Source organism: Eptesicus fuscus, chromosome 9, assembly GCF_027574615.1.
Source record: "Eptesicus fuscus isolate TK198812 chromosome 9, DD_ASM_mEF_20220401, whole genome shotgun sequence".
NCBI classification, from domain to species: domain Eukaryota; kingdom Metazoa; phylum Chordata; class Mammalia; order Chiroptera; family Vespertilionidae; genus Eptesicus; species Eptesicus fuscus.
In genome coordinates this window covers 31,711,281-31,727,999 of record NC_072481.1, presented here as the reverse complement: position 1 = coordinate 31,727,999, position 16,719 = coordinate 31,711,281, and the positions used below count along the sequence as shown (strand labels likewise).

Here is a 16,719-nt window from a genome sequence, read left to right as displayed (position 1 = left end):
GACCTGTAACACTTCCATGCATTTGTTTCTTTAGGTGTCTTTCTCCTGTGCTTAGACCTACCTGGAGCTCCTTGAGTACAGGGCTGCATCTTGGTCAACATTCTATCCCAATGTCTAGCACAGGGCCTGATACATACCTAGCATTTGGTAATGTTTGTTAAATGAGTGAAAGACTGCTTCCTGCAGGGAATTGGGCTTAATGTGCTGGGAAGCAGAAACCCCCTACCCTTAAACCAGAGGACTTAACTTAGATCATAAGACCAGCCAGTGGCACTGTTTGCTTTAAAACATAAAAGTTCGTGGAGCAAATAATGACTTTTTGCAGATCATTAACTTTCTTGGTGTAGCTACTGACCAACTTGTGACCTTGGGGAAAGGTCATGGATCCTTATTATTTTTCCCATCTGAATCAGAGGAGGTCGAACTGTATAGCCAAATTGCCTACATTTGAAATCTGGTCCTGCCATGTCCTTCACAAGTTACTTAATCCCTTAGTTCCTCAGGTTCTTTACCTATAAAATGGGGAATCACAACAGCACCTATGTCATAGGGTTGTCCTGAGGAGTAAATGATTTAAGGTATGTAAAGCATTTAGCACAATGGTTAACTGTCATCATTATTGTTACCACAAAATTCCTTTTGTCGTCTAAAATTTATTATTTTTGCCTTGTTTGTTCTAGAAGAGGGTTCCCTCGCCTCCCCTCCCCCCTTTCTCTTTTCCTGTCCAGTCTGTCTTTCCTGCTGTCACTTTTTTTTAAGAGACTCCTTCCTCTTGCTAACAAATCTTATAGCCTTGCCCTTCCTGGGATAGTTTCCTTGGTATTGGCAGAGCCCCCTGGCCAGTCCCTAGCAACCCCTGGGGCTCCTGAGAGAGTTATCTGTGGGTGTAGTGCCGCCTGCAGGCAAGAAACATGGACTCCACTGCCCTGGCCCGAGAAGATGAAGTCTTAAGCCATATGACTACCTCTCAAGTCCTGTGCTCTTCTGATTTGGGAATAACAAGAAGGTGAACAACATTATCTCAACAGAGCCTTGTTGATCATTCCCTGTGCTCCAGTCCCTAATAACAGGGAAACACAGAGTGTTAGGGGTTAAGTGTACAGGCCCTGGAGTCAGGCCGCTTGTATCAAATCCTGGCTTCCACACCTACTAGCTGTGAGACCTGGGGCATGTTATTTTGCTGACCATTAGTTTCTTTTTTGTAAAAAGAGATATAAAAATAGTATTTAATTCATTGTTTAGTTATAAAAATTAAATGAAATAATTCATGTGAAATCTGAAGTAGTAAGCATAAAGAATTCTTAGCAATGGGTAAGAATTAGGAGCCTTTGGGTTCAATTCTTTACAGTATCGTCCCATTATTTTGTTTGCAATTGTGTGATTTTACCAGTTAACTGCATCTATATTCAACAATTTGAAAGCTAAATTTAAATTTTTAAATTTAAGTTTGATTGAGCTCAGCAAACATGTATTTACTATTCTGTGCAAGGCACTATTCTGGGAGCTGAGAATATAACTTGAAGTAAGGTATGGCTCCTGCCCTCCAGATGTTTGCAGTTTAGAAGGGAAAATGAGCATTTAAACATTCTCGGCAGAGGCAACAGTGAGCCAAGCCACAGATGTGTAAGAAGGCCAGACAGCCTGAATCAAAACGAGAATGTGCAAGCTGCTCTCTGTGGCTAGAACGTAGTGCATGGAGCTAAAGGGGTAGGAGGGTTGGGTTTGAGGGGAGGGAGAAAAGAGGGCGACTTGGTGAGAGGTAAGGCCAAAGAGTTCAGGTCATTCAGAGCTTGAATGCTATACTTAGAAATTAATTTGAGGGCAGTGGAGAGAGCCACTGAAGAGTTTTTGGTAAGGGAATGATGTGATCAAATTGTGTTTTAAAAGGTTATTTTTGACATCAGTATAGAGGTTAAATTGGAGAAGGCCAGACTGGGTGGGAACAAAGGTTGGTTAATAAATCTTTGCAGTAGACCTGTAGAGAGGTGATGAGGACGTGAATCAGGGTAGCAGTGAGGATGAAGAGGGAGCTGAAGAGGAAAAGGGAAAGATATAATAGATGTTAAGGAGCCTAATATGATGGGTGAATGGTGGTGCCATTGTGTGAGGGACTGAGCGGGATAATAATGATCTCCATTTTCCATTTTTGAAATGTTGAGTTAGAGGTGCTTGCAAAATAAGCATGTAGAGATGTCCAATAGGGGACTGGAATTTGGAATTTGGAATTTGGGCTATAGATACATATTTGGTAGTCATCTGCTTGCGTATAGTAATTGAACCACAGGAGTGGGTGGGATTACTCAGGGAAGGCAGGTGGAGAAACAAGAGCCCAGCCCAAGGACAACGCTCCAGCTGGGGTTCACAGATAAAGGCTGAGCAAGTCAGCCAGCAGAAGAGATAGAGAAGGAAGAAGAGAACCCGTAACAGGTGGTATCTCAAAAAGCAGTGGAAGAGAATATTTCAGAATGAAGAAAGCAGTGTCAGATGCTATTGAAGGATCAAGTACCTGAGGTTGGAGAAGGTCCATTGGTTCGACAAATAGAGGACTCTGCGAGATTTCTGTGTCTTCAGTTCTCATATATAAAGCTGGATCAATAGTGCCTTTCTTGGAGAGAGAAGAGGATAAGGTTGGGAACAGATAGACGAAGGATCTCTGTTTCAAAGCAGCCTGAATGCACCTCTATTACAGCACAGCTCGCACTGTTAGGATTGCTTACAGGTTGAGCCCACCCACAGGATTGTGAGCTGGACTGCATAGGCACACCCAGTCCCACCACTCAGAAAAGACTCACTAATAATTTCATTGTCAATTCTTTTAGACTTTTCCCTCTGCAAATAAACACATATGTGTTTATATGTGTACACAGATGTAATTGAAAAAAATACTGGCTCATACTGTGCATGTTCTTCTGAGAACCTGTTTTTTCCACTTAACTGAATAAATTAATCATCTTTCTGTGTTACTATATGTTGAGCTATTCTAGTACTTAATAATTGCAAAATATTTATTGTTTGAATGGACTATAATTTACTTAACCAAGTGAATCTTTAATTGAGCTTCTAGGTTGTTTTAGCTTTTCACTATCACAAATGGTGCTGGAATGAATATTTTTGTACACATATCTTCTTTGCACACCTTGGTGCAAGGTGAGTGTAGGTTAAATTCCAGGGACTGGGTCTTTTCCATCTCTGTACCACCAGCACCAGGCATAAAGAAGGTGCTTTGTAAAAGTATTAAAATGACCTGAATTTAGGTCTTGAGGTCCTCCAGTGTCTTGTTTATCTTTGTATTTTTAGCATCTATAACAGTGACCAACAAAATTTTGCTTGCTAAATGAATAATCTTAAGAATATAGAGAACTCTGCTCAGAAAAGAAAAGTATTGAGTAGTGGCCAGCTTTTAAGTGGTGTGTGTATTTTAGAACACCTCATAAGCATTGCCAGCTAGGAAGCACCCGGAGACATTTATTCCGAGTGTTCTGCATATTTCTCTTCCTCTCCTGGTGATGAGTGTTGATGTATTCCTTTCCCTGGGCAGTGGAATGGCTAGATGAAATTTCTAGGTAGATAATTGGTTAGAGTGAGAAGTTAAAGACTCTTGTCTTCCCTTCAGAGTTATATTTCTTTTTCACCTGCAGGATGCCCTTCACAGAATCTTAAAAGCAGGAGCATATTCTTGTTCAGCCCTGCATGACGAGTGCCTAGGATACAGAGATGGGCTGAAGCAAATGTAGAGGGTAAGGGAATCATTAAGTGTTAGGCTATATGGTTGGCATAAGCTGATAAACCTTTTAAATGGTTTTGACCATTTCCCCAAATTTAAATCCTTTTTCTGCTTCCTTTTGTTCAATGATGACTTTTTTTAGTATATATTGAATTCTTGTATATAATGAGGTCTATTCCTATGCTACATTTTTTTATTCATTAGGTTTATTTTCTGGTGCTTGTTCATATAATTTTAACTATTGTTGTTTATAATATGTCCTAATCTTCTATATGTATAAAAGGCTAATATGCAAAGTGTCCCCTTGGAAGTTCGACCAGGAGACTGGGAGTTCGATTGCTCGCTCTGATGGGCGCTGACCACCAGAGAGCAGTGCAGAACGAAGGAAGGCCCCAGCGGCAGCCAGAAGGAAGGCCCTGGCCAGCAGCCAGAAGGCCCCTATCGGCCTTGATCTCCAGCCAGGCCTAGGGACCCTACCCGTGCATCGGGCCTCTAGTATCTTATAAGGCTACATGCTGGATAATTCCTCTTTTCCATAATAGTATTTTAGACTTTTACCCATTTATATCTATACTAATAAAAGGGTAATATGCTAATTAGGGCAGACGTCTTCCAGACGAACATCCGGACGTCCTTCCGGACAAAGCCGCAGCTGCTGCCTGAGTCTCAGGCAAGCTGCGGGTGGTGGATGGCGCATGGCGGATGGCGGCTGCCACTGTGAGGGCCGGCCCAAGGCTCAGGCAGCCGCGCCCAGCTGTGAGGCCCAAGGCCAGCAGCTGCCCGCACAGCTGCAAGGCCCATGGTGGCCGCCAGTGGCAGCAGCAGCAGGGTGATGGGGGTGGCACCTTCCCCTGATCAGCCAGGTTGCCTCCGGCAGAGGGAGGCCAGACTGCGGCTTAGGCTGGGGGCCGAAGCAGAGGCGGTTAGGGGCGATCAGGCTGGCAGGTGTCAAGGTAGGGGCGATCAGGCCGGCGGGGAGGGGGGGCAAGGTAGGGGCGATCAGGCCGGCGGGGGGGGGGGGAAAGGTAGGGGCAATCAGGCCCACAGGCAGGCAGAGGCAGTTAGGGGTGATCAGGCAGGCAGGCAGAGGGATTAGGGGCGGTCAGGCAGGCAGGCAGAGGGGTTAGGGGCTATCAGGCAGGCAGGCAGGTGAGCGGTTAGGAGCCAGCGGTCCGGATTGTGAGAGGGATGTCTGATCTAAACCGGCAGTCGGACATCCCCCGAGGGGTCCCGAATTGGAGAGGATGCAGGCTGGGCTGAGGGACCCCCCCCCTTCCCCGTGCACAAATTTCGTGCACTGGGCCTCTAGTTTCTATAATAAGTCTAGAAATATTGGTTGTCTTCTAATACAAACAGCCTATTGAGATTACATTTACAAATTAGCTTCAGTATTGGCATTCTTTTACTAACTTTTCATCATATAATATAGTAGTTTTTCCCTTGTTTTACATATTTTAGTAAAAAATATGTTATTCTTCATGTGGGCCTGTCTCTCCACAACACTTATCGAACCCATTCTTCTGATCCCTAGCTCCTGCCATGGTGCTGTCTGCTAGAGGTACAGAAATGAACAAATCACAGCTCTTACCCTCAAGGAGCTCTTTTTGGTGGACAAGAGAGATAACTGGTCTAATTGCAACTAATTATAATAATTATTGTGATAAACAAAAGCCCAAGGTGCTAAGGAAGCACAGAGGAGGCACACAACCAAGCCTAGGGGTGTTAAAGAAGACTTCCTAGAGGAGGGACTCCTGTACTGAGTCTGAAAGACAGAGTGGAAGTTAACCAGATGAAGGGGGAAGAAAGAGTATTCCAGGCAGACAGAATGTTTATTGGAAAATACGTTCAAAAGCGGAGACTTTCAAAATATTTAAGTGTTTTAGGAGCTACAAGTAGCTGGAGTATAGATGACAGTGGGATGGTAGCTGGAAATGAAGCTAGAAAGCAGGTGGGAGGGTGGCAGATGATTGAAGGGACTTGTGTGACAAGTTATGAATTTGGATATAGAATTAAAAGATTTAAGTAGAGCAGTGAAATGGTCAGGTTTATGTTTTAGAAAAAAAATCCCTAAAAGAGAAAATAATGAAGTTAAATAAAGACCTTTCTGGCTACTGTAGAAGATGGCATTAAGGGCTCCAATGTATTGCATTTGGTAGTTTGGACTCCAAAGCCTCTTTTAATCTAAAGCAGTCTGTGACCTTGTTCCCCTTTTTAAAAATGCCATTGACTATTATAGAAACCAGGTCTGTTGTCCTGTAGAATGTGCCACATTCTGAATCTGTCTGTTTCCTCATGCTATAACCTATTCCTCTGCCTCTCATATTTTCTATAAACTGGAAGTTAGCATTGAATGATTCTTTGGATTCTGGTTCATCTTTTCTCTGGGAGGAGGGGCAAGAATATTTCATAGGTAGGGCTGTGAAATGCTACCTGTGTCTGATGGTGCCACTGTCAGGGATGCTAATTGATCAGTGGTTTAGGTCATGACAGCTCTTTCCTCCATTATAATTTCCCCATCAACCTTTTATTGAATGAATTGATCTACTGATGATTAGCACCTGAGTGAATTATTTCATCATGGGCTACAATTTTTTTAAAAAAATCTGTCAATCTTTTTACATTTATTAGCTGAATAAAGACCATTTCCTCGCCCTAGCCAGTTTGGCTCAGTAGATAAAACGTCAGCCCATGGACTGATCCAGGATTTGATTCTGGTCAAGGGCATGTACCTTGGTTGCAGGCTCAATCTCCACCCTGGTCAGGGCATGTTCGGGAGGCAACTAATCAATGTGTCTCTCTCATATCGATGTTTCTCTCTCTGACTCTCCCCCTCCCATTCACTCTCTCTAAAAATTCAATGGAAAATATCCTTGGGTGAGGACTAACAATAACAACAACAAAAAACACACATTTCCTCAATAGAGCTATTTGGTGGTTCTGAAATATAATATGTACCAAAAAGATAAGAAAAATGCTTAATTCACTTTCTTATATTGCAATTTTTGGATTAAGGAGTTGGTACCTTAGTTGTTTTGTTTTAAGTATCTTTTGGTCGTGTTTCTATTTTATGACTTAATACATTGGCTAGTCCAGTGATTCTCCCTCAGTGATTATCTTGTAACCCCAGTCTTTGAGAAATGGTCTTCATTTGCACAGAGCCTTAAAATCCTTAGGAATGTGAATGACTTTCTCAGTGCCATACACACGTCAGTCCATCTAGTCCTGTACTTTTCAGAAGACAGAACCACCTTTCCTTTGGTTTCTCTTCTCTTGCTCCAGGTCACACGGTGAATAAGATGCGTCAACACTCCGATTCAGAAGTGGCTTGTCTTGCCAAAGAAGTTTACACTGAGTGGAGAACTTTCATTGAGAAACATGCAGATAGACCTTCTATTGAAGTCCGAAGTGATTCCAAAACGGAGGCACTTAGGAAAAACGCCCAGAAATTACTCTCAGAAGCATTGGAATTAGAGGTAATGTCTGGTTGTAATGTGATTATTAGGAGCTCTTGGTTAAATGAGCCTCACATTTTCAAAATGAACTTTCATAGTCTTAGTGCTGTGGCTTTATTCAGTTTTTTCTTTAAGGGTTCTGGATTTGTAATCATTCTGGGAGACAGTGTTGTAGAAAGAAACTAGCAAACCTGAATTAAAACCCTGGCTCTAGTACATACTAGCTGTGGCACCTTAGGCAAATCTTTTAACATGAGGCTTGATTTTTTTTTTTAACTGTAAAATGATTATTGTTTCTACCACCTAAGGTTATTGGAAAGAGTAAATGGACTGTTTATACAAAAGAATAGTATAGTGCCTGGTGATTACAAGTCACTTAGTGAATGTTGGCTCCTTCCATTTATTTTATTTTCATTAAATATATTTTTATTAATTTCAGAGAGGAAGGGAGAGGGAGAGAAAGATTAAAATATTAATGATGAGAGAGAATCATTGATAGCTGCCTCCTGCATACCCTCCACTGGGGATCAAGCCCACAACCTGGGCTTGTGCCCTGACTAGGAATCGAACCTTGACCTCCTGGTTCATAGGTCGACACTCAACCACTGAGCCACGCTGGCTAGGTGGGCTCCTTCCGTTTAAAATTTGTTCTCTTCTCACTAAAGCAAAAATTCTGGGATGGACTCGGTTATGGAATATCAATGGCAAAAGAAATAGTTGTCTATTGAAAAGATTCTAATCCCCCATTTTTTTGTCCACATTCTAAAGCATATAATCAGTTGGCTAGACATAATTCCTACATCTTCATAGCCAACAGTTCAGGTGACATTAGGCTTGAGGTACACATGCTAGAAGGATTTTTGCTCATAAACAATAATATTAATGACCATCATCAAACAAATTTTATATGTCAACTTATACTCTGGAAAAATCAGACATATAACTTTTATATATTTTCTCCTTTTTAGGGTATCCCTATCAAAATTTCTTTAAGAATAATTTAATTTTATTAACAAAGAAGCAATGCAGAAGTCTGATTTAAGTGCTAGATCTGTTACTATATTCTCTGAAAAAATATTTTAACCTTTCTGTCTCAATTATGCATCCACAAAAAAATGGCAAATGAACTCATGGTATATTATTTACTTTTTAAAATATAGTTTTGGATTTTTAAATACACACTTAGAAAATGTGAAAAACATAGAAAGGAAAAATAAGATCACCATTGAACTTACCACCTGGATATAATCTTGTAAGCATTTTGGTGCATTTTCTGTTGGTAAATTATAACTTTTTAAATGAATGCTATAATGTGATTTTCCCAGATTATTAAGAGCCAATTATATGCCAAATGTTCCATAAGATAGTTTTATTGATTATTTAAACAACATTGCAGAAAATTAACAATAATTTACATTTATGTTGTCTTTTTCATCTTGATCAATATCAGTTATTATAATTTTGTATATCCTTTTTAATATATGATTATTTTTTCATTTTTATAATTTTCAGTGTTATTTGATAGCTCAGCAAATTGCTATGCTGTTAAGTTTGCTTTTCTTTTCCTAAAGGAAGCCTTAATATGAATATTAAGCCCTTGGAAGAGAGAAAAAAATATGAAGGTTGTAAGTCTAAATAAATAACTTTCCAGAATATTGATTAGCCAACAAGACTTGCTATTTGATATTTTAAATAAAGTTTATTTTTTAAATAAACCAAAATTATTACAGAAACATAGAGTATGGGTATATAATATGTAGTTAATGTGGTGGTAAATTCCAGTTCCCTGTGGCATCTTTTTAAGTAAATGATAATAACGAAGCAATGCTTGTAAGGATTAATGAGCAGTTTGCCTACTATATTAAACTCCATAATAATTATCCTTTTAGTTTATCCATTAATTATCCTTTAAATGGCACATCAAGTGGTAAGCACTCAAGTGTTTCAAAGTTAAAAAAGTGATACATTCGTTAGTGCTTTCCAACATAATTGGAAAAAATACCAGATTAAGCATAGTTGAGTGGTTTTGTTCCCAAAGAGTAAATTTTAAAAATTAAAATTAAAGTATGCATCTTTCTTTCTTCCTTGGCCAAAAAAAAAGAATCAATCTGTTTTTCTTGCATAAACAGTATTTGATAATAATTTGATCAGTTTGATATGTTGAGGAATTATAAACACTTTTGCATAAAAGTTAACTCTTAGCACCTATTATCATCTGAAACTTTACCATATTAGGGTAAATCAGTGACCCATCTAATTCAGTATCTGGTCTTTGACAGTAACCAATGTTGAGTGCATTCAAATCAGACATCCAATCTCCACAAATGTACTTTATCAGGCAGTAGTAAACCATTGGGTAAGTTATTGGCCTGGTGACTAAAAAGCCTTTACAATTTGATCCTAGCATTACATTTTTTGTAGAAAATAAATGTTTTCATGTTATTTGTTTTGGTTATATTCTTTTGTAGTGAAAGCCACAGATGAGGAATATACACACACAGCCAAATGTATCTCTTTATTACTGTATAGATCTTGCTTTCCAGATTCATAGATTGTTTCCTTGTTCTTGGAATAATGGAATAGATGAATAAAAACTCCATTGTTGAGACCCTGGCTCCATTCCCCTTTACTTTCTCCCTTCCGGATCTTCTTTGTTCTTCCCTACATTTTAGATCTTTCCTCATATGAACATCCCCTGTGGTGTCATTCTCTTACTTCCCCTTCCTCATTATCCACTCTCCTTCCTACCTCATGGCCTGTGATCATTTTCCTATTATGTCATTAAAAAAAATGAACCTGATTCTCAAAGTGAGCCTGTATCATTAGGAGTTATGAAACACTGGCTGGTTGGCCCAGTTGGTTGTCAGATGGTGCTAATGAGATCCAGGTCAGGGGTACGTCCCCATATGGGACTGTTAGTTTTTTCTTTGTTTAATGGCCTCAGACTGCACCTCTGGCTTTGACCAGCTCTTTCATAAATGTATTTAAGTGGCCAAAAAGGAGTGTGGTTAGATAGGTACAAACCCAATCATGCTCTGTGTGCTGAAACTCACACAAAGTTTGCTTCCAGTGGATATTCAATTCAACAAATGTTTAGTACTACTACTATTAGTGCCAGGGAGAATGCAAACATAAGTGAGTTGCATTCCCTATCTTAAGAAAGCTTACTACGGTCTCCTGGCTGAGAGCCTGTAAATGACTAACTAATAGAAGGCAAGATGAAATATATCTGAAATGGGTACAAGCAAATGGTGTAGACACACAAAGGACAGTATATGAAATCTGATAGGGGAATCTGGGAAGGTTTTATGGAAGAGATGGCAATTGAATTGGCCTTTTTCCAAGAGGGGTAGGATTTTGCTAACTTGAAAATACATATAAAATAGAAACATTATATTTCATACCTTATTTGCTATGTGTAGGATTTTGCTAACTTGAAAATACATATAAAATAGAAACATTATATTTCATACCTTATTTGCTATGTTATTGAAAGAGCAGGAAAGGAGGGAGGTTACATGGGGGCGGGGGGAGGACATTCATTTAACGAATATTTACTGAGCTCTTACCATGTGCTTGTACCTATGCTAGGCATGGGGAATTTAGAAATGGATCCAGCACAGTATCATCCCCAAAAGAGCTTACAGGCTTCTGAGAGAGATAGACAAATAAACAGTTACAGTACAACGTGGGAAGTTCTGCATTTAAGGTACACACATAAAAAAGACCTTGTTCCCTTGCTTTCAAAGGGCTTACAGATGTGGCAGACATCACTAATTGATTATGGCACCATTTCCCACTGAGGCCAGAATCCTTGATGAAAGAGCTCTAGGTGGTCATGTTTTATTCTAGGTGGTCATGTTTTATATCTTCTCCCAGCTATAACCAATTTGTCCAGAATTGGACAACTGAATAACTCACAGGTACAAATAGATAGGGAAGGTAAATCAGATTCTCTGTCTCTGAGACATGTGAACTAGGAAATGCTAAGAAAACAACAGTGGGAGTGTTGGAACAGATGTTGGAGGAGTTATGAGGAAGCAGAAGCCGTGGGTAGAAATGTGTAGAATATGGGGAGAGAATAAGGCAGTTAGAATTAGTAGTGAGTAAGGCAAATGGAGAGGAGGAAAAACCTATGGGGAGGAGACCAGGAAGATCATAAGACACAGAGAAGGGATATGGTCCCAAAATGAATCCCTAAGTTTCTTGCAGCGTTCCTATTCCCATTTCTACAGGTGCATTTCACAGCAAAACCCTTCTTCTCAAGGTATCAGTGAGACTCTGGTCCTTTAGCTAAGTCCCAAAAGGGCTTACCTAAATCACTAGGTTAGGACCCATTGGAAAGGATTCAACAATTTGGGTTGGTTTGGATTATCCAAGGGCAGTTTTAAATTCATTCACTTTGTGCAATGAACTTTTATACAAAAAGGTACATTATGAATTATTATTCTGTATAATTTACATTTTAATATCACTGATGTTTTTCTTCATTCTGATTGGCCTTCATTTAAAAAGAAGGCATGAATGAGCCGAAACCGGTTTGGCTCAGTGGATAGAGCGTCAGCCTGCGGACTAAAGGGCCCCAGGTTCGATTCCGGTCAAGGGCATGTACCTTGGTTGCGGGCACATCCCCAGTGGGGGCCGTGCAGGAGGCAGCTGATAGATGTTTTTCTCTCATCAATGTTTCTAACTCTCTATATCTCTCCCTTCCTCCTCTATCTCTCTCCCTTCCTCTCTGTAAAAAATCAATAAATATATATATATTTTTTTAAAAAAAAGGCATGAATGAGAATTATTACATGCTTGCTCCCTATTGCCATCACATTGTTGGCAGAACACCTATTCCACTACCCAATGGTTTTCTGTGTACGTGTAGTCGCCTTTCTAGACTTTGATTCCTAGATGGCAGGGGCAGGTCTTTTCTGCTCAGTCTCCCTAATACCCAGATCAGGCCAGACTCAGAGTAGCAACTCGGTAACTATTTGCTAAATAAAGTATGTATGAGTATCCAGTTATACAAATTCCAAGGCACTGTCAGAGTTCTTTTTTTAAATATATACTATAATTCAGTGGAATGGCCATGACCTGTTTTGCAAAAGTATACATACCTTTTTCCCCCAAACAACCATTCCCCTAAAAAAATACCCACCTTTTTCTTGACTGTTAAACTAAGTGAATCTCTAAACAGTGACTAACCATCCTCACACTGGATTGAGGAACCTCTCTGGCAAATGTTGCTGGACAAATGCTGGCCAGACAACTGGCCACCCTTCCAGCCTTCTAAAGTGACCGCTTCCAGGGCTGCCTCAGGCCAGGGGCTAGTTCGCTGCCCACCCAGGAGGCCATGAAAAGCTCGAGATGTCTGGGTTCTGGAGAGCCACGGCTCCAAGCCAAGTCCACTCACCCTAGCACAAGCCTAATCAGTCAGTCATCAGGACCACAAACTTCCCGGAAGGTCTTTTGTCCGCTATACCTCAGCAGATGTCTGGGCCTACATATTCATTCTCTGTCCCTCTCTTTCTCTCTCAGTCCTATTCTGCTCCCTGCAGTCCTTATTTCTTCCAAGTTTCTTTTTTCTATTTGTTTCGGTCTGTCTATTCCTTATATTAGTGTATTTTATCAAGTGTCAGGTGACTCTTTTCTATTTTTGGTACACTTTTTTCTTAAACTTTTCTTTTTAAATAGTGTATAGCCCTGGCCAGTGTGGTTTGGCTGGAGTGTTGTCCCAGACACCAAAAGGTCGTGGGTTCGATTCCTGGGCACATACCCAGGTTGCAGGTTTGCTCCTCAGTCAGAGTGCGTATAAGAGGCAACTGACCAATGTTTCTCTCTTTCATCAATCTCTCTCTCTCTCTCTCTCTCTCTCTCTCTCTTCTCTCTCTCTGTGTGTGTGTGTGTGTGTGTGTGTGTGTGTGTCTATCTCTGTCTTTCCTCTTCCCTCCCTTCCTTTCATTCTGTCTAGAAATCAATGGAAAAAATATCCTTGGGTGAGGATTAACCAAAAAAATAATAAAAATAAATAAAATATAGCAAAAGTACACAAGAGATATACGTACAGATCAGTGAATTTATTGCAAAGCACGTGCCTACTTTACTTAGCCAGACCCTACTCATTCTTCAAGTCTCAAGTTAAACAGCATTTCCTTTCAAAGCCAGGCACTGCCCTCGGGGGTTGGGTCCCTTTGCTGTAGCTCTGCGCCCAGCATGTATTCCTGTCCTCTTTCCTAGCACTCGGTGCACTTATAATCCATGTTCACTGCTTCTTACTGGCCTGTGCCCTCCATGGAGTCACAGACAGTGCCGGCCTTATTCACTGCTTTTTCCTCTCCCCAAGCACAGAGCCTAGCACATAGTAAGTGTTGAATAAATATTTGAATGAAGGGGGAAAAGCAAGTAAGAGAGAAAAATTTGTGTCCTGTATTCAAGGAACTCACTGTATTCTAGGAACTCACTATCCAAAAAATGGATAATTGTAGTATATTGTGATAATGACTAAGGGGAACTCAGGACATGTGGCAGCCCAAAGAAGAACTTTCAGTCCTCTGAGCTAGGATTTGCTTTCTTGTATTTTGCTTTTTAGCTAAGTTTTGACATACAAATAAGAATGTATTTCCTAGGGAAAGTGTACCTTGAGGGAACAAGTATCTGTGTAGCAGATAGAGGTGTGTGAAAACAGCTTAGTAGGCTCATGCTGGGCGGTGCTCAGGACTGGAGAGGGGATGGGCCTGGAAAGGGAGGTGGGGCTGAGGGGCCCCCTGACCAGCAGCCCAACCTGGCTTGGATCCAGACCCTGAGGACCAAGTCCCAGACCTGTCCTACTTTGATTATGTCTGCGACCTTAGGAGGACTTGGGCCTGAGCCACACCACCCTGGAATTGCTACAGGTCCCATCCCCTAAGTCTGCTGTGCTTAGCTGACCCTGCAAGCATCTCCTCAAACTCTACTGGTCAGTTAGAATGTTGAGGGGACAGTCAGTGCAGTGAAAGGGCAGAAACATGAACTTTGGAGTAGGGGCTCCATGTCAGAGTCCCAGCTCTGCCTCTTAGTAGTTGTAAGACCTTGAACCTTTCTTTACCTTTGAACCCATTTCCTCATCTGCAAAATGAGATAATAGGACTTGTGAGCATTAAATGTGAAAAGTGATCTACACACATATTAAGATCCAGATCCAGTGTTTCTGAGATGCAGTAAGGGGTTAAAAGGCACTTTTAAAACAAACCCCCAAAAAGTATAAACTGTTACACTGATTTATTATCCTTGGTCTTTGTTTCCTGGTTGGTAAAGTACAGGGCCCAGTACCCGTTGCTTAGTTCAGGCCAGTTTCCTGTTATAATGGCAAATATTACCACCCGGCAGGGGTTGTGAATGAGGTCCCTGTCACAAAGCACATGGCCTTGTTCCTTAATTGCCAGGGTGGAATTAATTTGCTCTTCCTGTTTCTCTTGTGACAGGAAGTAGATGTCCTTGAATTTCAGTTGATTAATGGAAGCCTCTGAGCAGAGTGCTTCAGCCTCTCTTGTTTTTAATTCTTATGCGTTGCAAGGCCCTAATTTGATAATTTTGCTGTTTTTTAGATGGATCACCTACTGGTTGAAAATATTGAGCGGGAAACGTTTCATCTCTGCTCCCGCCTCATTAATGGGCCCTACCGGCGGACGGTGAGAGCCCTGGTCTTCACATTAAAGCACCGAGCTGAAATCCGGGCTCAGGTGAAGAGCGGCTCGCTGCCGGTCGGCACGTTTGTACAGACCCACAAAAAATGACCTGAGGATGGTTCTAACCCTGGGCTGGGCAGAAAAGAAAATGTGCCCCTCTCTGCCATTCAAAGACTCTTTTGAGTTTGGGTGATGGCTGATGCTGGCTGCGCTAAATTTTCCCATAGTGCCATTCCTTCAGACAGAGGATGCAGAGAGCCCTGGGAGACAGGCCTGCAGGAAATGCTTCATTAGCTGTAGTGCGCTGGTGCTGCCTAACAGGACGTGCACAGGCTGTCACTAGGAAGCGCTGTACGGTTGCCATCACCCAACACAGCAAAGGGTGACGGATTTCACTGTGAGTATGCCAAGGACACCTCTAAACTTCCCCCATGTCAGGCAGATGAAGTTACTACTTTATTTCGCCACCCTGCAGGTAACTGAAACTCAATTACTGCTGCCGCTCACACAGTTCCATCCCCCTGTGTTTAGATGGCTCTGGTGCCTCTCAGAACTCCCCTGTCTGTTCTCTTTGCTCTACCCCAGGGGTGAGCCTGCCAGAGCCAGCCAACTGCCCCTTCTTTCCAGAACTCACTTATCTGAATGTTTCAGCTCTCCCTGGAAGACCTTCTGTGTTGGTCTTCGGAGCCCCCATGCTGAGGCTCCTAATGAAGAACTGGCCTGTAGCATCCCCACACTCAGGCTTATTTGAATATGTGACACTCTCATTTTAAGGTTCTGTAGAAGATACATAATGAAATTCCTCTTGAAATGAATTACTGTAGTGAAAAAAATCCACACATATATATTTTAAAATAAAATATCTCTACATAGGCCTCTTGGAACAATTATGTAAATGATATTTGCTTTTTTATAAGTAATAATAAACTGGGACTTTTTTCCCCTCCTAAAACAAAAGATATGGCTTGTTCATTGAAAAGTGTTTTGGGTTGAGAAGAAGTATAGTTGATGAAAATGAAAAATTATTGCAAAGAATTTAGAGAAATAGTAAGACCCAAGAAAGGTTTTTTGAGGTTAGGGGAGACTGGAGCATGTTTGTAATCTGAAAAGAAGGAGCTAATAAAAAAGGAGAGATTTAAAATACAAAGAAAAAGGGGATGGGTTAAAAAGCAAGGACAGAAAGGAAGGGATTAACGTTGCCTGTTTAATCCTCTCATCTGTTGTGTTAGTAGATATTGTTTCAGTTTTTTTATATTTCTTCATTCAGCAATCATTTATTGAGCACCCATTCCACGGAGTACTGTGGATACCTAGCAGGAACTGCAGATGAGACCCTGAGGCTCACCAGGCAGAGGTATCTTGTTCCATTTCCCACTGCTAGGAAGTACTGAAGCTGGAATCATAATTAAGCACCCACCAGGTGATAGACATTTTACTAATAATATCTGTGATAGACATTTTACTAATAATATCCAATTAAAGATCAGAAAAGTGAGTCCCAGAATGGCTTAGTAACTTACTCAAGGTCACACAGATAGTGAAAGGCAGAGCTAAGGTTCAAAACCCAGGTCTGTTTGATTGGATCCAGTCTCCCAGGTTCATTTCATTCACTTTCTTATGGTTACATGCAGATGACACTCCAATTTGTATCTTCAGACCATACATGGTCCCTCAGTTTCAGATATATCATCCAAGATGTCTCGTGGGCTTCTCAGCTGTAACATGTCTTTTCTCACTTGGCAGTCCTGGTAGCCCAGGCATTCTTGCTAGAAGCCAGAGTCCTTACCCAACCAGGTCCTAATGGTTTTACTCATCACATATATTTAGAATCTCTTGCCTCTTCTCCATCTCTGGTACCACTTTAGGGCTTCATCCTCTGTTGCCCACA

General features: G+C 41.1%; 1 protein-coding gene across 1 annotated transcript in view; it reads left to right on the top strand.

Annotated features, from left to right (window-relative positions):
• TCEANC2 (transcription elongation factor A N-terminal and central domain containing 2) overlaps positions 1-16,238 on the top strand; it is a 40,981-nt gene extending 24,743 nt beyond the window's left edge. Inside the window, exons 4-5 of the mRNA XM_008139277.3 lie at positions 7,004-7,197; positions 14,751-16,238. Coding sequence (XP_008137499.1) covers positions 7,004-7,197; positions 14,751-14,939 — 383 coding nt within the window. The 3' untranslated portion in view covers positions 14,940-16,238. The remainder of the gene's footprint in view (positions 1-7,003; positions 7,198-14,750) is intronic.
• The last annotated feature ends 481 nt before the right edge of the window (positions 16,239-16,719 follow it).